This window comes from Phaethon aethereus (assembly GCF_964289735.1).
Source record: "Phaethon aethereus genome assembly, chromosome: 3".
NCBI lineage: Eukaryota > Metazoa > Chordata > Aves > Phaethontiformes > Phaethontidae > Phaethon > Phaethon aethereus.
Window position 1 is genome coordinate 53,127,740 of NC_138576.1, and position 23,538 is coordinate 53,151,277.

The following is a 23,538-nucleotide window of genomic DNA, read 5'->3' on the forward strand; positions in this document are numbered from 1 at the left end:
CATATCCTCACTAGAGCTATGCAGAGGTCTTTGCTCTTCTTAACAGTTCCTGCACATTCAAGGCAAGATCAACACACAGTGCAGCATTTTGCCCAGCTTAGGTCCTCCTGCACTAGAGGATTCCAAATGGGAGAGGACAGCAATAAGGACAGCAATAAAGAAATGTGAAGTGCAAGTCCACATCAAAGAAGTCAGGTGACAGTTCATCCGTTTTTCAAACCTTTTGCTGCATATGATAGTTTGATAAACAGGAGTTACCTGAGAAATCCAGATTGTAAGATTTATTTAAAAGTGTTGGTCCACTTGACTGAATGTTCAACTGAGATGCTAGTGTAACACGGTGTTTTGTAAGTCTCTGAACAAAGGCCCACATAGCATCTCTGAAAATTTCTGTAACAGGAAAATGCCTGCAACTGCCAAGAAAGCCCCCTCTGCACACACAGGAACGATTTAACCCCGTTAACAGAGGGACACTGTCTCCTTTGCAGTTCTCTTCAATATATAACCTAATCATGCGGACAGGATACCTCTTGTGCATCTCAGTGTTTTTGTTTTCTAAAGAGCAAGGCACCGAGGCTGATGGTGCTTATGGAACTAAGGGGGAAGGAAGACAAGAGCCTCGCCACCAGCACTTCCTGAACACGGCTCTTGAGAAGTCGTCAGGAGTGAATGATCTGCAGATTGCACACAGTGCAGGAGACCGCCCTTCTCCTTATCAAGCCAAACACTTCATAGAAGCATTTGGACATGAAGCACCCTAGAAGAACACCACTAACCGCCATAGTTCTTTCCCTTTTGAAGATTTACAAGATTACAAGATTTCTGACCTCATATCAGAAAACCCTATAAACCAATGCAAAGAACATTTTTATTTTAAAAACAAAACAGGTCACACATTTAAAATGTCTAACGTTAACCTTAACTCATATTTAAAAATAAAAGCACAGTCCTCAAAAAGTTTCAATCTGAATTAATCTTTTATGGATTGGATCATACTCCATCTGCTGCCACTTCAGGAAAAAAAACCCTAGCTTGTCAGTTGATCATTATATCTACTATAAGGCTATCCTCCTTTATAAAACTTAAGGGTAGATCTCTTTCTTACATGAGAACTTACCAATGGCCTTTGTGTAATGTCTGGCTCCAAGTAACAGCTCTGGAGCTCTGTACCAGAATGTCACCACAACTGGATCCAAGTCTGCCAATGGCTTCAAAGGCGAGTTGAACAATCTTGCAAAACCCATATCAGCTGCGGGGGGGGGCGGGAGGGGGGGAGGAAGCAAGAAAAAAAAAAACACAACATGAAAAGAACATTTAAAATTTTAATACAAATAAATCAAAATTTAACAGTATTGCCAAAAAACAATTATAACAAAAGCTAAAAAGAATTAAAACTTACAAATCAAAGTTTCTAAGAAAGCAACAAGTAACTCATAACAATATTGGGACAAATTTTTCTAAGGCTAAATTCCATTTACTTCATTTATAAGACTACGAAGGATGACATTTAGGTGTTTTCATCATGGTATTGTAAAAGTTTATATAACACAGATGCCTGTTTATTTAAATAGAACTATAACAGAAGCCTGGTTAACTAAAGTCAATAGTAGCAGGTCTCTAAGGTACATTTATTTTTCTATATGTTTACAAAACTGTGAGCCCTTGTGACTGCTATATATTTACCCAAAGTGCAAAACCGAAAGGACTGCAGTGTAGATTGCTTTGCACTGTTTTTAAAGGTATGCCTCCTACTTGACTTGGACGAATGAACTCCAGAATCAGGAATAAGTTTTTAACCAGGAATTAATGAAATCAATGAGTGTATACTGTTACAGAGGTATATTTTAAATGTAAGCATTCATTTTATATAACTCAAAAATTCTCTCTAGAAACAATCTTGTAAGTAACATTAAGAAATGCTAGACGGGAAAGTAAAAAATAAGGGTGTATATTCAAAATGACACATTTTAACCTAAGTCTGAAACTTATCTTTTATACAACTTCATCTAAATCTTTCTGCTTCCAAAGTTATGAAATGCCAAGTATAATATTCTTGCAGTTATCCATACTAATACAAGCATATGAAACAAAAAATGATTAGCTGAACATTTTCAAATACAAGTGTTGATTGACTAGAGAAGAAGTTCCAGTGTATTATTTCTTTCCGGATGATTGCCACATGTTTTATTAAAAAATGTTTATATCCACATGACTAAGGCTTATGATCTGCAGAGGTAATTAGATTTTGGATAAAGACCATCTCAGTTACATGTGTTTCCCACCTTGACACCAAATAGCTTTTTGCATAGCAAACCTTTGGACCTCTACAAACATGTGCATTGATGTTATTTATATAAAAATAATTAAGAACAAATACAACTTATAAGTAACAATGTTACACTAAGTAATCATAGTTGAAGTCAAAAGAACCCTGGCCACAGTCATTGTTTTATGTGCTTATTACTTTTCTCTTAAGCTTGTAAACTCTAAATAAGATTTAAAATTGAACTAGATGATGTGCATGCATACACATATATGAAGATTTGTTTCTATCTCACACGGAAGATGCTTTTTTTTTTTTAAAAAGTAATTCCTTAGCTGTGCTATAAAATTTTCTCAAAATGTTTACCTATTTTGACTCTTCCTCTTTCGGGACCTTCACCCATTACCAGAATGTTTGCTGGTTTCTGGAAAACAAAAAGCAGAATATTTAGTTGACCAGCCTTTGATGATTATCTCCAAGACTAATAAAAATATGTATATTTATTTTATAATGCAAACTTTTCTGCAAATACCCTTCTAAGTCTAAAATTACCATACCTTCCTGTTTTGCTGACATTTAGTTTTTAACCCTAGTTACCAATTTTACAGTGAGAATAATAGTAAAGTACTTTGACATTTCACAGTAAGAAATGCAATCTTTCCTTAAATTTCATTCCCATTTTTACCAGAATGATCACATTCATTGGTGAGATTTTCTTCTACAGGAAAATTTTATACCAGGATAACATTTACGCTACACATCGATAATCTGTCAAGAACTACTCCTGCTAGTGTAACTTACTGAAAATGATGCCAAATCATGGTATGCAAATGCGTAGATGAGAGATGCTTTTTCATCATATATAACTACATTTTTAGAGGTCTCCTTGGTTTTAATGTATGAATGATAAAAATCACATTGTGGAAAAAAATGCTTTTCTCAAAGTAAGTTCATTTCATGCTATGAGAATTCACTTAAAACAGGACTATACAGCAACAGCTACATCCACAAACTTTTGACAGCGTAGACAGAAGCTTTACAAGTAGAGCAAAACCTTTATACGCATTTTATGCAATCTGCAGTTGTCCGTAACCAGCTGCTTGCGAACGCCATATAAAATCTGCACATGGCATCACAGCAATTGTTCTGCAATTAGGATCTAGGTTCCCTCAGACATCAATAGTCATTCCTTGGAAGCATTTCCCCTATTGTCTTAACAGCTGTAAAGAAGTAAACAAGATGGAAAACATGAAGTGATTTGAATGATGCATAACAAAGTTTTAAAGCAGAATTTCTGAAGGTTCATTTGAACTTTAATTATGTTTAAAATCCCTAATGCCTGAAAAAGTCTGCTTGAGAAGGATTTGTTCAAGAATCTGAAAGAGATGTCCAGAAAGCCAACATCAGAATTTCATTTAATTTCTCAGCTTCTAACACTTGCCACTATTTACCTGAAAGGAGACACTCAAACTAGGGTTACAAATTTGTCTCAACATTGCAAACCCCTAGCTTTTCTGAAAAAACAAACCAAACCAAAAAAAACCCCCACTACTTCACCTATTCTTTCTCCTTCCCCCCCAGGAAGCTGTTCTGCCTTCCCACCTCACCCCCAGTGCTAGACATTGCTTCTTCTAACCTGCTCTAGTTGAAGATGACCCTGCTCATCACAGGGAGGTTGAACTAGATGACCTTTAGAGGTCCCTTTCAACCCAAAGATTCTATGATGATTCTACCCTGGTTCCGCAGCCTCTCTTTCCAACCCTACTCCAGATGCCACTGCCTCTTTCACTCCTTTTTTAATCTCAGGATAATTCTCAACACCATCTCTGACTTCTCATTCCCCAACATATTTTTGGAACCCTTCAAGAGGTAATATGCACTCCCTTCCTGGAGAATGCAATAGCTATTTTAATTGATCCTGAGTAAATGCTCACCAGGAAATCTAGGAAAGATAAAGATGATGCTTGCTCTTAGGCAATACTTAATGGTAATGAAATCAACATTTCAAGGCAACTGGTCAAACTCTGAGTTTACATTTATGTATTACGCTGAATTGAATATTTTGGAGAACAGAACAATCCCATTCTGCATATTCAGAAACCAGGCAGCAAGGGAAGCGTGCAAGTGGTAAGTTCGCACCGCACTTTACCTCTGTTAGAAATCACAGAGCTAAAATTGTCCCCACCAAGATAGCAAAATTCCAGTTTCCTTGTCGGAATTCTTCCCTAAAATCCTGCCTAGCAACCTTGATTGAGAATTGAGTATGAATCAAAACCGCTTCAATAGACTTTTACATTCAGGATTGGATTTTAGGCACTATAAAATGCACTTATTCATCACATGAATAGAGCTGATAAAAATGTAGTTACTGCTCTGATTTCTAGGTTAGTTTTTTTCCCTATAGAAAAATTATGCTGTAAGAGATAAACTGTATAATGCCAGGAGATGTAGGAAGAAAAAATTTAAAATCTAAGCAAATACAACAGGATTCTCAAAACAAAACATCTCATAAGATTCACATTGTACCTGTAATATTACAAGATTCTTGAAGAAGCAATTTCTTCATAGAAGAAGTACTATTTTATCTTCTGACATACACCACAGTTTTCACTGAAGAAATGAAAAATAGTTCAGGTTGGAAAGCGCCTCTGGAGATCATCAAGACCAGCCCCCCTGCTCAAAGCAAGGTCAACACAGCAGATTGCTCAGGCCTGAGTCCAGTTGGGTTTTAAACATCTCCAGGGATGAAGACTCCACAGCCTCTCTGTGAAAACTCTAGAAGTGTTTGATCACCCTCATAATAAAAAAGGTTTCTTTGTACATTTAATTTATGCCCATTGCCTCTTGTCCTGTCACTGGATAGCACTGAGAAGAGTCTGGCTCAGTTTTCTTTACTCCCACTTAAGAGGTATGTATACACATTGGTAAGATACCTCCCTGAGCCCTCTCTTCTTGAGGCGGAACAGTCCCAGCTCCCTCAGCCTCAGAAAGACACCCCAAGCACCTAAGCAACTTAGGGGCCCTATATGTACAGGGTATACACTAGGTTAGAATCTATGGAAGAGAGGAGCTTGTCCATTTATGTATTTTTAAGCCAGAATGTTTTGAAGAGATGTCGTTCCATTTAAAATTTAAATCTCTACTAATATTTAATCCACTGAGGATCAGAGCCCTGCTCAGGCAGCCAGCAAAGCAGCACACTGATTTATAAACTTACCAGATTACATACCCATTAGCTCTTGCGAATCTCTCTATCTGAGAGTGTTGGGGGGGGGCACAGAAAGGGAAAACAGGGAAGGGATAAAAGTGTGAAACAATTGAAAACTTAGTCTTATTTCCAAAAGAGCAAGTGTTTCTCCTGAGGCACCACCACCAACATGGAGATGACAGGCATTTCATGGATGGCATCCCAATGCCTGCAGGATCCCCACTGACCTGCAGACCACTGTCTCAGTAACTGCTCACACCGTGGCAGCTTCCTGTAAGGTGACAAGTCTTGGTTCAAACTTGTTCCTTTAAGTCAGAAGGAGAACACATCTGAACTTGCTTCTTATTTCCCACATAAGCAAATTACTGCTTGGTTATCAGCTACTAAAAAAAGGAAAACTTTCCAAGTTCTTCTTGCTAATCAGATGTGTTCTGTTTAGGGAAGCATTTTTAACTGTATGTACGCTGAACCAGTCAAAGAGTAACACTAACCTGGTAGGACCCATCTTTCTCAGATGAGACAAAATATATCCAGCTTCGACGCCCACAGATTTTTATTTAATAAACAGCTTCAGAGGAGCTTAAGACATAGGTCATGTGTTTCATGGTTGTTTTATACAATAATGGCTTAAACACTGTCCTCAAGTGTTTAACAAGTCCTCACATCCCCAGAGTCTTCACTGTACACAAGCCATGCTGAGAGCAACCCAACTCCCACAGAGCAGGGGTGCTTGGCTAAAAAAGCGGCACCAAGGCAGAGTAGTAGAACTTCAGGTGCTCAGGTATGGAGGAAAGACTTTGGGTTATTTCAGAGGGATTAATTTGGCATCAGAGATCCTCAGGAAAGTAGGTAATGAATGTTTACATCATGAGGTAAGTGAGAGGACTGCTAAAGGGAATACAAACAACTTCTGCTTTTTGGAGAAGGGAGAACGAGCCAGTCTAATCTCTGGATATGTAGAATTTTAAGTATTAAAACATTTTACTCTAAGATAGTCACTTAATAGTCTACAACAGAATTACAGTCTAGTATAATATAGCTACTGGACAGCTGCAAAAATCAGATTAAAAAGTGGGAATCAGAGAAATTAAAAAGCCCCGTACCTCACATATGTTCAGGCTACATGCAAGTTATAAGCACCACTCTAGTTCCTGAAACAAATCTCACTGCTGTCCACGTGATGAAGAAAACTGGGTTAGGTGGAAGAAAACATGAAGGCTCAAGCAGCTAAGAGACCAAAACTTGACACATACTTAGAGTAAATCAGATCTCTTTCTGAGAGGACCGAATTTTATTCAAGAACGTTTGAGAAACCCTGATTAAAATTATTAACTGACTCCTTAATAAAGGGTGAGGTACCTCAACAAGGACTACGCTTCTGAGCCAGTTACAGCCCAATTAAGACCCTCACTATTTTCTTCAAACTCACCCCTTGCTGAGAACACAAAACACCAGCTGGGAAGCAAAGCGATGCTGCTGCATCTCCATCTATCTAGTTGCTATAGAAACAACAGAAACAGTAGAGTTGGGAGTCTCACATTTAACATCATATAAAAAATGAAGAGACAAATCCCTGCTGAGAAATGCAGTTGGGGTTTGACTGTCTAAAGCACATTTGCAAAAAGAGCAAGGTCAACAGCAATAACCAACTGCAGCAAAAATCTGAAATACCTGCAAAAAGGGATGTGATGATAATTTAATGGATTCTTTACAAGTAATAAGCATGGATAATAGTATTTACTTTTGTACACCAGCAGGAGAGCAGGAGTAAAACAATTAACACATCTTGGTGGGAGAGAAATTAAAATGTTGGGCTAACAAGTACTTTTTCATAAATAGTAGAAGTGTCATGAATGGGACTCATAAGGACATCCATGTTATCGTAATCAATATGCTTCCTATTTAAATATTTAGACAGTAGAATACAAGAAAGGTTGAAGGAAAAGAAACCATCTATGGTCTTGAAAGAGCATAACAGGTCAAAACAGGAACAACAGCCTAACAATTGATGGCAATACTTCAGTTTTAATGGTTATTGTTGTTATCTCCTTAAGTACAATGGTGACACAACTCTTAAGAGATTTGGTGCAGAATTACAGTCCTGTGAGAAAACATCCATAGGGACATATCACTTTCCATACACCATTCTTTATTGTTTATATCCAAACAAATGTGTTTCCCTTTTGGAATGTATCACTGGACAAAGAATAATCTGAAATTAGGAGGCTTCTATTGTAAAAGATATTGCAAGTCTTCCAGATAAAAGCTCTCCCCACAATTACAGAAACTGGCTTGTGATGAGGTCTTTTCAAGTCTCAATTATTTAAAAAAGCAATTGTAAAGGGCACAGTGTTTATGCATACTGTTCCATTTCACAGGCCAAAACAAAAGCAGTGGTGATTCTGTCTTAGCTTTTAGCACGCTGCTCGACAAATGACAAAGGTTCTAAGTGAGATGACAGTGTTTCACTCTGCAGGCACTACTCAAAAGACCACGGAGTCTTTAAATTCAAGATTAAGAGGGAGCTGCAGATTGTTCACAGAAATTTGCAAACAAAGCTTTTGTTCTTCTTGTCTGCGAGGAAATGTAAGCACTTTCCTGCCTTAAACCAATGCTGTTCCAACCCAGACATTGTCTTCAGATCAATATACTGGTGCACTGGTACTAATGCTTTTGGTAACAATTGATCTAGTTAATGCAGGATTTAAAAAAGAAATTGTTCTTAAAAGATTTTATTATGCACTGCAAGCCTCCAAATCATCACTTCTATTTGAATTACTTCCACATATTAAAATACATATATAAAAATTGTTATTCCCACATCCCTCTCCTTTTTTAGAAAACTGTTTGGTCAACATTTCTCTGATACTTAAGCACTAGACAAAAGCATACCATGTAGAGTAAAATATCTTCCCATCTGCTTCCCTTTACAAGCCTTACACACTGCGAACCCAGAGTCACTGCTCTTATTACACAGCATCACTTTCAACTTGGTTTTGTCAGCTGTTATCCTTACCTTTACAAAAAAACCCACCCTCTTTCATTATATTTTTTGCCTAGATTTGTAATCCATACAATTTTCTTCCACTGTTTCTCTACTCTGAAATGACTGACCTTGCAAAGCAATATCGTTAACAAATCCCATCAAGATATTTATCATTTCATTCAAATCAATAACGTTTCTACAGATACTATCAAACTGAGCAAAGCCAAATATAAAGTTGATCACTACAGCACATGATCAGAAAGGCAGTAAAATCACAAGGAATGCAAAATGCTTTGAAATAGGAGATCATTCAACTGAACTCAAAACTCATTTAAATCTAGAAAGGAGGGGGGAAAAAAAAAAAAATCAGAGGCAAACATTAAGTAAGTACATGACAACACAGGAAGCAGCGTATGACAGAAGGCTTTTATAGCTAAATTGAAAAAAAAAAAATCAGTCCAAAAGTTACTATAAAATAGAAAACCAAAAAACCAAATGTGTACACATAAAATTTTACAGCTAAGTGTCATCAGACTGTTATTGTTAAAAAATTTCAAAAACTTACTTGATTATTATTAGCGGAACATTGGTGACAACAAAAACATTTGAAAATGTATTCACAGCATGTAGGAAACTGATTTAGCGCATATAAACATATTTATTAATATGGCAATTATAAACACATGATAACAATTTTTTTAACTCCACTCTTGTTTCTTATAAAAATAATAAAAAATATTTTAAAAATTAAATGTATACAGAGCTGATAGCCATGGAAGCATGTGACACTATTTGAGAGGAAAAAACCCTTTTGCATAATTCTGAGAGATAGAAACAGGATATTCAATCATAAGCCTTGCTGTCAGATTATGCTTAGGGACTTACGTATTTCACAGTTGCTGAACTGATACAGTCAAAACAGTCATTAATTCCAGATACCAGAAATTCTAATAGCAACTGAAAGTGCAGAATTTACCTCGAGCTCTGAGATCGATGGTAAAACTTATTACTAGCTAGAAGTAGGAACAAACTGTACAGAAGATATCTGAAATATTTCTTTGGAATGCCTTAGCTAAAGATTTTGGTTACACACATTCCTTGCCTGTATCCGTTACGTCTTCATAGGGGAAATGTACTGTTTTCATATCAAAGCTAGCTATCAAAGAAATCTTTTCATGTTTATATATTCTTATAAAACTTTTCTCTGCACAGAGAGAAAAATAAAGGAAAGCAGAAATACTAAAACTATGCATCATAGTACAACCATAGTTCTGCACATATTTAAAAAAAAAAGTTAAAAAAAAAAAAAAGAGTCCCTGAAATAAACTTAAGGTTATCTAGCCTATGACAACAGCAAAGATGTGACTACTCAGGCTTCATTACAGACTGATTTAAACCAGCCCATAAATCGGGATAGTTATCTGGAGGATCAGTCAAAACCATACAACGCTTTGGGCTGTGCAGGACCTCTGGAGGTCATCTGGTGCCACCCCTGCTCAAAACAGGGCTAACTTCAAAGTTAGAGCCAACTTTGAAGCTGCGTCAGGTTGCCGAGTGTCATAACCAAGGGAGCTGCAATTCTTCAAGGACGGAGGTTCCTCAGCCTTTCCAGTGGGCAACCCCTGGCACTGTCTGATGAAAAATCATTTCCTACCACCAAATCAAAATGTCTCGTGTTGAAACGTCTGTTCCCCCTCCTCCTTTCTCTGCATATCTCTTAAGATGGCTTCATCTTCTCTACGACCCCCATTAGGCAGTTAAAGTCCACTCTGGAAACGCTGCATGCTGCTGAGCGCAGCGGCCGTAAAGCTGACACACGCAAAGCTGTCTCCGTCACCTGTTACACACCTATTGCACCTTTGGCTGAACAGTTACATAGCTGTTATGTTTAACACTGGAAACACATATTTGAGATGAAAATGTCAACCTAGAAGTCCAGGCTCTAGAAGACACTCACTACAAATGTTTTTTTACCATGGGAAAGACAGACACCTCTCCCCCCCACACATATGTTACTCTCATATACAACCCCCCCTCACGATAATGAAATCAGTGGTCAGGTAGAGTGTTCATTTCTCTGTCTTACTTCATTTTTCATAGGTTGGATGTTTTCAAGAGGTATTTAAGCATATACCTCAACTGACATTAATCCTTTAAAGTCATTCCCCTCAGGCCTATCCAGGCACTCATCAGAAACGGCCAAAACACTCATGTTCCTTATAAGAACGCTCTGCTTCAAAATCAATTTGACACAATGGTTTCTTAGGCAATTGTTAGAAAATATATTTGATTTATAAACTCAAGGTGTTTGATCATTGTTGAAACAGGAAAAGACTAGTCACCAATCTCTATTCCCTGGTTAATCGATGGATAATATAGTTGCAGTTATGTCACTGGAAAATAGACTGCAAACACAAGGGGAATATGAAATAAAAGTAATCAGAAGAGGAGAATATAATTCTGGACTACATATAAGTTCAGAAATGAAACAATCTTCCTTTCACACACCATTTCTTTCAGGTTTCTTATGGCTGACAGAGCATTAAATTACTGCAAGGCAAAAATAAAAACTCCAGACAACTTTGAATGCTGGGCATTGCTTCTATTATAACAATCTTCACAATGTGCTAGTGTACCAGTGGTTTCACCCCAATCAATGACAATGCAGTTCAAGTGAAAAAAAGAAAAGAATGAACAAAACTCACATTAGGAGAATGCCAAAACATTTGACACAAATTAAATTTTACGTTGCTATGCAACATTATCCAAAGCATTCTGCTGGTGCTAGTGCTGCAATAGCATAGTTGAACTTAAAAATGTTACATGCAACCTTGAGAAAGACAAAGAAGGGGGAAGATGGAAACAAAGAGAAAAATATCAGCATAAATTATCAATGAAAAGTAAAATGTCATAAAGCAAATGTTCAAATAATATGCTGAATTCACATTGTCCCTGGGATTTTCAACACATTACAATACACACTCCAGCAACATTCCCATGAAGCTATTCAGCAATCATCTAGGGCCTTGTCTTTATATCTTGCCTGGGCTCTTTGGGAACACCAAGCATAGCATGGGACAAGACAGATTGCTCAACCTCTGCTGCCCCATTTCTGAGCACTGCAGGTGTGCGGGCCCATCGTGCATGCGAACAGAAGACAGACTCACCTTAGAAATAATCTGGAAGAATGTTCTGCTTTTTAATATATTACAAGGAGGAAATGGATGAATAAATTTAATTCCATAAAAGCAGTCAAACTCTTCCTCTGTTGGGGCTTCAAGAGACATCCTGAATGTCCCAGATAGTGCAATCAAGCCAAGTCTATGCATCTCTGCCGTCAAGTCCTTATTAGATGTTCTTCACACATAATCCTTACTCAGAATAACTACCCAAAGGCAAATAAACTGAGAAGATATTTGCACACGTGAAACATCATAAACACTACTACTTACTTCAGCTTTTTAAAGGCAAAAGCTGAGAGATGGTAAGTCTGACAGGACACTAACATAAGAAAGCCTACGACTGTACTAAGCGTAGGATCAGAATTTGAGAGGAAGGAGAAATGAGATGATGCAATTCTCACCTGTTCTGGCTGTTGGAACTCTGTGCTTATTTGCATTACTTTGTTTCTGTTAGAGCAGCGTGAAAATTAGATACCGTAATTGCTGTATCTGGTAATTCTTTCAGCTGCAGTACTAAATTCCACCATTGCCAAATCCTGGTATTTGTTTTACACAATATTTTGACTACTCCTCTTGGCTTAGTGGGGTTATTAAGACAGGAGGATGAAGCCTCTATCCAATCAAAGGACAAATGACTGAAAGTGAGACTGCTGACACTGTCATAAAACATTTTGTTAATTGCCTTTCACAGAGTATCTTTGGCAGTAAAATTCCAATACCTCCATTCCCCTGAGAGTCTGGTAAAGTCAGAGAATTAACAAAGCTTTTCTGACTGCAATAAATAATACAGTACCAAACAAATAGATATAAATGTAACCCATTTTCATTACAAACCAGCTTCTGCTTGGATAACTTAGATTTAATGTTTCACAGCCTAATTCAATCAAAGTCCTTTAATAGAAATTTCAAAGGAGGAAAAGAGTAAGAAAAAGGTAGCACGGTTACCTAGAGCGGTTACTTCCATTTTGGGTGGGTCTTAAGAGTCCCCTTCTGTCTGCACATGGACATGGGAATACAGCGGAAGGGACTCAGAACTACAGAATACATTACTTTTGTTATTATTTTAAGGTATAAACTTTTGGCAAGATTTGGAAAAACAATAAATACATCAAGTTTTACAGGATCTTAACAACCAAAGGTTTATGTCTAATAATATTTAATACAATTTAATTTGCTCTTGTCAGTTTATTACATAATTTTGTAGCATCAAGCTACATTTTTAATCTACCTTTCATATATGCTGGCTTTCTATGCTCATGATCTCAAGGCAAAAAGGTGAGAACCCATCTCTTCTCCCCTCCTTCTTTCACATTAAGTCTAAGGACTAAAAAAATCTCACCCTTACCTACATGACCAATTTAAATGCCTGTTATACTGTAGCATCAACTTCTCCGTTGTGTGGAAAGGAGATCTTTCCACACTGACCTCTCTTTCCATCACTGATCTAAATCTAGATCAGTGATTTACAACATAACCCCAATCTTTCTATATTCTTTCTCAGAATATCTTCTTGAAGCACGCTCTCAGCTTCCAGTATTTGCAGGGCTAAGTTACATGTCCTTTTCTCATCATGGTTTATCCAGAATAGTTATCAGTTTTTTACAGTTATTTTCCAGCAATAGTAATTGGGATTTAACAGTCCACTGGATCATCATTAGACTCCCCATCCAGCTACCATATTCTAGACAACTTACTAATGTATCAGTTGAGGTAGCACAACCTCACGTGACTTGCAGTGGGAAAAAAGCAACTACAGATCGCAAAGCAAGCGGATAGACAAGGTACCACTGCTCAGCTGACACGTTCATTATAAAAGTTAAGCAAAACATACCCTTTAAAATCCATCCTAACAGAAACTCCTTCCCTAGTTTATCACCATCACTCTGTTTGCCCCAGGCCCCAGATTAAATCTCTCTCCATCTCTCAGCCAGTTCACACTGAAGCTATTCCCTCACTTCTCAGTTTCCTGACTTTCTGGGGATCCTCAGACCCTTCCAGGCTCTGATTTTTAAGGAGCCAAGCACCAATGGCCAGGTTCTTTCGCAACAGTTGCATTTCAGACCCAGTCTTGTAAAATAAAGTTGGGGAAACTACAAGAATTGATTTTCTCCTCGGAGGTTGGCTCCAGGCGTCTCCATCTGAACAAGCAGCTACGGAGTTTCTAAGGTAACGGGTAACTGTGGTCTGCCTGGGGCACGCTACAACCACGGTTACAAATGCTCGATTTCGTTTCCGGTGTCGTTCAGAAGCGCCATTGTTTCACGATATTAACCACAGTTTATAGGAGAGCAGAATCCCCGCACCATCTCAAGAGCTGTCCTGCATCACGCAGCCCACAGCTCCCCAACCACCCCCCTAAAAGCGGGGCTCCCGGGTGGCTGGTGTGCTCTGCCCCTCCATCAACAGCCAGATGCTCCGTCGTGGGGCTGCAATGGTTCCTTTGGATTAAAAGGCATTAATGAGATTTTTATGAGGTGGTGAACCTAACAGGAGACACAGCAAAACATTTCTGGATACCCTGCCATGCCAGTATTCAGTATTAGACTTCAATATTACAAAGTTAGTTAAAGACTGACACAATATGATGATCCTCTTAAGTCTTTTTAAGCTATTTTCATGTAAAAGAAAAAATTAGGCAGAGGTAACAAAGGATATGTTTAGAGATAGACTTGTAAGTTATAATGTTTCTACTTGTTTTCTGAAGCCTGAAAGATTTATTCGTTACCTGCCAGTTTTAGATACTCCCATACACAAATGAGATTGAGAGATATTACGTAGCACATCTGCATGTGTTTACATTAATGATGACTTTATAATGTTTCTCAACACAAAGTATTTTTAATGTGTGCACCCGTTGTAAAATTTAGAAGAATACTGCATTCCCTTCCTGCTCTGCTTGTTTTATCAGTAAATGCTATGGAAAGGAGACTCATGCTCAGCTGGCATTCAAATTTTTATGGCATTCCTTCTGTAGTATAAGCTCCAATCTTCACCGCAGCATAAGCCCAGTCTGACAATAAAGGTGTATACGGTCTAGATCTGACTGGAGAATTGGAGACCTAATGCTTAAATCAACACTAATTCAGAACTAGCAGCCTCTCAAAACAATTCAAAACCTTCTCATCAAGACAATTCTTCAGATAAATTAAAGGGCATATGTGCTTAAGCCGATTTCCCACCTATTTAAAATAATTTTCTAACAGGCCAGGCAGGAACAAGCAAAAACCATCTCAATCCAGAATGTACTTCCATTAACAACCATAAACACAGCCTACCCCAACCACCCAAATCAAGTATTTTACTTTTTATTTATGCAACCCTTCTTGTATACAAAGGGCCCAACAGGTAAAGTACTGAACTGCTGCTGCTTTGGGAAGCTCCAGTCCCAGCGAGGGCCAGTGCAGCCGCAGGGCCCAGGAGCGAACACAGAGCCATGCAGGTTGCGCAGGGAAGAAACAGCAACTGCGCAGAGCGGGCTCGGGGCTTTGGTGGCAGGGAGGGAGAGAACCTGGAGAACGGTAGCCAAAGAGCTTCTGTCAAGTAAAGACTGACCCATAAAACAACGGAACTGGCAGGAGCAAGGGACACAAAGTGTCAGCAGCCACAGGCGTAGCTGGTGGAGACTGGGAAAGGTGTACGAGCAACGGGGAAAAAAATTGGCTGAGAAGACAGATTGAAAACCTGAACTTGGTTCAAGAACAGAAAAACTATTTAAAGTTAAGATTTAATATGCCAATTAAAAAGTTATGGAGACCACAAATTGTCTTTTAAGAGCCTCAAGCATTTATCCTAGTCACTTAGCTGCTGCTTATATAGTCCAAGATAGTTAAGTTTTGTCTTGGAAAAGAGAAATATTTTCATTTCTCAGATACCATAGTATTTACACAGCTTGATAAATATTGATTTTCAATTTCCTTTTAAAACATAAAACAGTTTCACTTTGTATCACCAGTCACAGCCTAAGACAAGCTGGAAGCAAATGCTGTAACTGCTGTTGTGTACCCTGCCATCTCAGGCACAAGAAGTATTTTTCCCTACCCGTAACTGCTTCTACCGTTTCCAGGTTTTCACTCAGAAAAACATCACTTCTTTATCCAGAAGAGTCTGTCTTTCTGCAGAATACCTTGCAGCCATTCATTGCAAACCAGCACCTCCAAAATTTCAAAATATTCTGTAGATACTGAGGCAAAGTATGCGGGACATAGCTAAGGAAGATCCGTAACTCCACAACACTATCACTTTACAGCTGTGAACACTGCTCCCTCCTTTCCATCTCTGAATCTCTTACTAGCAAGAAGATAGTGTTTGAAGGTAAAAATTTCACAAGTTTAGGCATCCTATTTTTGAACCTAAAAACCCTGGCCGCAAAGGGCTCAGACAGCACTTGAGGGCTAGGGGGAAATGCCTGGACCCCTCATACATTTGCTTGAATGTACCAAATGCAGTAGGCCTACTACTTCTCTACAGTATAAATGAGGTGTGAAATCCCACTTAAAAATTGTTTATATATACATCTTAGTATTTTCTACAGGCATTTTCATGTGCAAAGTAACACATTTGGAGTAGCCTTAGAAATTCCTGCAGCTAGATGAAGAAATTAATTAGGCTAAGTGAAAGACTGAGCTGTCAGCACCTCCACTAACATGCGGGTAACTGCCATGGGCACGCTCTTATCATGTGGTATCTCGCAGTAAGCACTAGGCAACTTGCTCCTTTTCATGAAGGAATAAATGTATCTCTTATTTACCGCAGGATACCGCTAGTAAAAATGTGCCCGCAGGCAGGTAGAGCAGCTACAAGGATTTGAGTTCATATTCGCACTTGTGCTCACAATAACATTGTCTCCATCAAGAAAATGGGTTTATACTCTGACCCGCAAGTCTCAGATGAAGAGGTTCCTCAGTTTAGAGACTACGTGTATGGTAACTCAGCTGTAGCAACACAGTGGAGAAATCTCTTCAGAGTAATAATGAGTTTATCTGTCCGCCTTGACTTCTTACTGTTTACAAAATCAACGCAAGATTGAAGCAATGACATTTTGTCACATCCATGATTATTCCATTAAGGCTTGTATAATATTTATGGCATCTTTCCAGCCCTCAAATTTAAAATAACCCAGGTAAGATAAAGAAGAGTATTTGCATTGAGCATATTTGATATAGTGATTGAAGTGTTCATAGAAATCACTAGTTTATTAAAAGCTGCACAGTAGATAGTAAAATCTTAATCTTCTGTCCTAAAAGTGTCTTGATTTGTGGATGCAAACAGAAGAAAAAAAAAATGTTGGAACAAGCAATGAAGGCAACCAGGACGGAATAATTTACAGAAAAAGCAAGTAATTTCTTCATTTCCTTTGTTCAGAAGTGTACAAAGTTTTTTTGGGGGAAACAGGTACATTAAATATGTTTATTTTACAGTATTTAGTGTAATGTACTGCTACATCATGGCATTTCAGATTCTAAAAGTTTGTTTCTTCAGTATACTGCTAATATCTTCGTTTTTGTTTTACTACCTAATAAAAATGTATCAAAAGACAATTATGTTAACAGATGCTTTCATGAACAAATACATTAGGTATTAGTATTACTTGTCCTCATTAATGCAAACCAAGAAGCAGTTCTTGGCAAGTTATAAACAGGTGGTGCTTAAATATTTTAGGTAACCAACTTAAGACAAGGTGTGGGATCCTGATCGTTAACCACTTTTGAAGATTAGTCTCTTTCCAAATGACATATGCAGCACAAAACAAAAAAAATCATTAAGTCATCTTAGAAAAATTTAACCTAACACACTATTAGTTAACTTGTCCGTGTCTCTGGACTTATTTGCAACACTTTTATGATAGTTCTATAGGAAGCATCAAGACCTCTCTCACACATTGAATTGAAGTTGCTGTACTGTATCTAATGCGATGTGGAAGAGCTAATTAGTTATTGACTTGGAATAGCTATAGCTATTATCAGCACCAACTTTTAAAAGGTTTTTCAATCAATCATCAGTTGAGGCCAATTCTGGACTGAAGTCTGCGGTTGAACATTTTCAGACACATTTACAAACTTGCTGTGCAAAATAACTGCAAGTTAATTAATCATGATATGGGATCAGCTTGACATCTCCAAAACGCCTGTAGCCAGTAATACGTATACTTCCAATAATACAAATAACACAAACATTTCTGGAAAGGTTTTGTTGTTTGGTTTTTGTTTTTTTTTTTTTTGGTTGGTTGTTCTTTTTATTTTTCAAGCGTAAGGACAAAAAGTGATCTGCTGTTAAAAAAAAAAAACCCTGCCAAACCCTAAATGGATAAAACCTCCTTTTTATTTCACATAGGATTTTCCCAATAATCTCCAAATGCTTTACAAGAAGTAGATATAAACTAAGACATGTGAGAACTATAGACTGTAGCAGCTTAAACATATATGACCATTATCACACTATTCATTCTTAAAACTACTAATAGAAGTTAAAAGCTAGAAGATATAAGGAAAGAAGATTTGGTACATCTTTTGTGTGGAGAAACACAGAAAAGCTGTTTGGGGAGGCAAAAGCCTTAAGAAAGCCAGTCTCAAAATCTTTTCTGAGGCAGTACCACCACCGTTACCAGCTTCAGAATCTACGGACCCTTTAATGAGTCTATGAAGTTTTTGAACGAATATGGTACTTTTAATGAGTTCCTAAAATAAAGGAGGGTCACTCCATCTGGAGTGAGTGAGCTTTTACCCCATGTCAGTCAAGATATGAAACGTAAAATTCTACTTGTACCAGCCACTGCAGAGCTCAAAGTTGCGAAGCCCAAAGAGAGGAGCAATAATTAAGGTTGTGAAGATCAAGAAAGAGGAGTATTTCAGGAAAGTCAAAGCTGAGTCAAGGTTATGTGAGTAATGTTAAAGAGGTGGCAAAAGGCAGATCAACAGATACAGGAACGTGGGCAGAGGAGCAGGAAGTTGGAAGCAAATGAAAGACTTGCGTCAAGAAAGAAAACTAAGAAGAGTTGTGAAGAATGTTCTACGTGCCGAAAACAAAATCTGCAATAGTTCAGAATTAATTATAATATTTTTCCATTCAACAATTATGCCCTTTTTAAAAATGAAAAGCAACCTGCACAGACATGCAGAGGGTGTGAGATACCGCCAATTCCTGAGAAACATTCTGTGATTCATGCCAAAAACATGAGCATGTTAAAGCGTGGCAGGTCAATCTGTCCTTTTTTTTTTTTTTTTTAATTAAACAACTCCAAACACATAGTACACTTTCAAAAGACAGACATGTTTGTCCTCAGTACAGCAAATTTGCCCCAATTTACTAGGAAAAATATCTATGTTTTTAGTGCTCGAGGTTTTATGATTTATCTCACTGTTGATGTTTCCAGTAAGTCCTTGGACATTCTCACAAAACATCAAGTGCCTAAAATGCAAATAAACTCCCTGGGGAATTTTTATTTTCTTTTTTCAAACTGCACACATAGGCTAGGTGCTCAACTCTTGTTCCTCAAAGCCAGATTATGACTTTTGAAAAGCCTACTGTGCAACGAAATACTTTTGAGAAAACCTCTAGATTTCTGAACATACCAGAGCACTTTCTATTATCCGTTACGCTGTTCCATGCTTTGTATAGACTATGCCCACCAGCTGAAATTCTTCTCTATAGTTGTAACACACATTTTGAAAATAGTTGTGGTACAAACTTAGGACTAGGGTAAAAGTCTAAGGAAGCTTTATTAGAGGCAATAATAGCTTTAATATAGATTTTATGGCTGTAATGTCCCTACTATTAAAGATCCAAAAGCTATCAACTAGTTTGAAAACTTGAAATCCGATATTAATAAGATGAAAAGGATACTCACACACCCCCTCCCACATCTTAACACAGTTTTTTGTAAGACTGAAGTGGTTTTTGCTACACATGCACTGTAGCAGGACTACACCCAAAGGGTTGAATTGCTCTAAAAGTTCAACATATGGGTACCAGTCAGAAAAAAACCCAACCATACAGTCAGTATTATATTGACATTTTAGTTACCAGCTTTTTAATGAAATCATCCTCAGAAACAATGTAAGACACTTGGAAAGTAACGCAGTAGCTGTCCAGTTTTAATGATGGTACGTTAGGCTATTTTATCTCACCCTCATTAAGGAGTGAGATATCAAAGGACTATGCATTTTCTGCAGGATAAAAACGTGCAGGTGAGCAGTTACTACAGAGCATCTAACACAGAGTAAATCCACACCCTGCAACTGCCTTGCTGTAACTTGTTCATGTAGCCATACCCTCTGCTTCAGTTTAAGTTTTTCAACTAAATTAAATTAAAACTACCTAGATACTGAAGAAGGGTTCCAAGTCGTGTGCACCAAGAAAAACAGCTGTACCGTTTCAAACGTTACTGCCTCTAGCAGTCCATGCTGTCTCTCTGCTGGAGATAATCACCCAGACAGCAGACTGCTGCAGTGAACGGGCTCCTCTGCCCTGGCCCTCCAGCCCCCTTCAGCACCTCGGCAGGAACAGACAGACCTTTGTCAAGGGAAAAAGTTAGCACCGGAACCACGGGCTGGGACAGCCGCAGCAGAGAAGCGCACTCGCATCGCTGACTGCGTGGTACCCAGCATCGCCTCCGGTGCGGCGGAGGGCTGGGCAGCCCGAGACAGCACCACCGCGCACTGGCACAGCTGCATCGAACACAACTCAGTTTTCAGACCTCTCAGAATAGCCACAAAGAAGTTTAACACAATTTAGTTATCTATTTCAACAGTTAACGCAGACTTTCCTGAGTGTTCCCATGTACACCACCCCAGAGAGAGAGAAATTAGCATCTAGTATTTTTTCCAACAAAGCAAAAAGAAAAGTCGTAAGTGAGCAGAACTGTAGGGATCAGCACTTCAGTAAACTACAGGTTATAAAGGGAGATATATCCCTATAGAGAGTGATAAAATAAGCATCAAAACTTCCACATTGCAGGACAAGAAATAGCTTGAAAATGAGATAAACTACAAAACAGCTCAATTTGTTCAACATTTTTTCAAACTTAATGCACCACTTGCAAATATACACTCAAGTATCTTTATTTTACATATAAAAGATGACTTTTAAGTCCCCTAAAAGGTTCATGGCTACTGCCAAGTCCTTCCCATCCCGCTACAGAAGCTGGCACCAAAATAAGAACACCAGCTCCCCACAAACACAAGGAGACACGCACAGAGAAGTAAGCTTCCAAGTAAATCCTGCGTCCTAGCAAACAGCGGCGGTCAGCCAGCCACAGCGCATGTATTTGCTGATAGTAAAATTACTAAGACACTACTGCAAAATTATTATGCTATCCAGATAACCAAAATTTCAAGAACACACATTACCCAAAACCTAGATGGGTCTGCAGTTCTCTTGCTTTTAACTATGAAGAATTCAGATTAATCTTTACTTGATAAGCAATCAGTTTTAGGGCTGAGACTGGAATTCATATCCTGAATTTCAAGAAGCAAAACCAACTTTAACATCCCATTTAAGAGACTTAATTTCAGCTGAGCTGGCAAACAGGTAATCATACTTGCAGTTCAACAGCCACAAAAATAATTTTCATAGCAATAGAAGTCAGTATCAGTTCATTAAAATGTAACCTACTGGAGTTTGCACTTAATTCATAATTCCAACAATCATCATCCACAACTGTTACATCAAAAGTAACTATATGAAAGGCAAATCAAAGTAAAAATGTAAAAGCATGTTTCAGGGATTAAAGAAAAACGTAGAACAGAAGACACATTTGTGAAAAATCCCCTCTTTGCCAACAATTACAGCATGAGACAAAATGGTTTGAGTAGCTGAAACTCCCCATTCCAAGGTGAATTTCAGGAATGCAAAATGTTGTCTACAGAATTATTTTCTTAGATATGAGTTACATTTTAGAACACCACCTATATAGAAGATTATTATGCTAATTTGGGGGATTTGGCTCTATATTTAAGCTAGCAGAATAAGCAAGTGTAAACTCTTAGTACCACCTTACTTCATTTTTATTAGTTTTGATTTTTTTTTTTTAAGGTAAAATTCTTCAATAACAAAAAAACCCCACCCACACAGAAGTGTTTAAATAGAAATAAACTAATACAAACCCAACCAAAATTTATATTCAAAGTTTATTATACCAGTAGGACCCAAAGCATCACAGAGGGGGGCTATCTTGGGGGTGGGAGGGATGGGTTGTTTCAGCATGCAAAACCATAATCCCAATATAAAAACCATTTTTCAGATGCCATCGGCTTATTTAAATAGAATAAAAGCATTTCCACGCTGCTTTTTACTACTTTACAAAGTAGCACAGGAAAGTGACTGAACTGCCAGGGTAATCCTTCTACAAGCCACTGAAAGGAAACCAGAAGGTAATACCAAGTTGTGCTCTGACACCACCAAGGCGCTGAACAAGGAGGAACGGGGGTCTGCCAAAACACCTGTCATATATTCACATGGGCTTTAGCTTCCCGAGGGCAGGAAAACAACAGAGAAGAGAAAGAATGGTTTAAAAAAAAAATCCTGTTAGTACAGAGGTTTGGTATACAGAGAACTGTACGCGTTTAAGACTGACTACTTGCACTCTGATGATCCTTTCTTGTCTGGAAATCTTCACTGCTTCACTGTTAATAGCTGGAAGAATATTATAAATACTTTTACTGGTGTTCCAAATGTGTGGAAGGTTTGTTCCTGTATTTATTAAAATGTCTTCAAAATCTAATTCCAAGCTGTTTTTATGTGAAATTCAGAAAAAACCAAGCATAAGACTACCACAATCCTCCCTAAAGACGAATTTGAAGACCTAATGCCCAGTTTCTGAGAGGACCACTTTACATAGTCAGTCACTTCACAGATGGTATAAAGGATTTCCTTCATGTTCCTTAACTAACAACTGTGGTATTCGGTCTTACAGCTACAGTAAGGCTGATGATTTCTAAAACATTAGCCAGAAAGCAGAAAGGATGGAGGCTGGAGAAGACAAAGCAGACAAAGACAAGTCTTCAGTGAAACACCAGCTGATCAGTCATTTTCTACAGCAGAGCCAGTTTCTTTGACAAGGTTTACACATTACAAAACTGAGGAATAAACTAACGCCCTTTGCTAGTCACTGAGGCTTCCTGCATCACTGATCAAAGACGCTTAATTTAAAAACAAGACAATCTGCAACGTTATTGCAACATCTTAGAGCACTAATAGCTGCAGTATGCTTGCAAATGAAGAGAAATGCACAAGAAGTGCAAGACAGCAATGAACATAAGGAACAAATGAAATGCTTTCATTTTTTTCTTGATTATATGTTGTGGTATGTTGTCTTCATGGATTTTAAAATACTGCTTTTAAGCTTCATTAACTGCTATTACTGTAATACGAACATATCAACAACATGGTGCCAACCTTTGTAGCCTTATTCAGAAAGGGCAATGAGTCCAAAAAGAAATCATCTGATAGACACCTGTAGCCTGCCCCATTATCCCAAGGGTACTTTCTCCAACAGAAAAAGAATGGTAAGCCTTTTACAAAAGAAAAACTTTTTAAAGCTTCTTCTATTCTTTGCATTTTTCATTTAGAACGCAAATCCCAGTTTGCTCACTCCAAATGCTCAGCTGCACCAGTAAGCTAAATACATCATGTATTTACTAGAAACCTTCATACAGCAGATGGTATCTAAATTGGGGCTATTAGAAAAGCTGACATTTTCCTTCTGTTTTTTTCTGTATCAGGCAAAAAACAAATAAATTCTAGAATTACTTTAATACTATTGCTTCCTTCTTGCCCTTTTTCCACCTCAGGAAAAGAGATATGAAGATCACAGGAGCCATATGTCATGTATTGACTTTAGCAGCAAAACGCAGCCAAAAGAACATTAAATCAGTCCCTTTGTTTCTTCTGACTCATCTGAATT

The 23,538-nt window shown here is 38.0% G+C and overlaps 1 protein-coding gene across 2 annotated transcripts in view; it reads right to left on the reverse strand.

Annotated features, from left to right (window-relative positions):
- Positions 1 to 23,538, reverse strand: part of CDK19 (cyclin dependent kinase 19) — a gene marked incomplete at both ends in the record, with an annotated part of 132,433 nt that overhangs the window by 34,439 nt on the left and 74,456 nt on the right. Inside the window, 2 exons of one of the 2 annotated variants that reach the window (XM_081997318.1) lie at positions 1,118 to 1,249; positions 2,630 to 2,687. In XM_081997318.1, coding sequence (XP_081853444.1) covers positions 1,118 to 1,249; positions 2,630 to 2,687 — 190 coding nt within the window. The remainder of the gene's footprint in view (positions 1 to 1,117; positions 1,250 to 2,629; positions 2,688 to 23,538) is intronic. The other variant, XM_081997319.1, reaches the window with a different exon arrangement.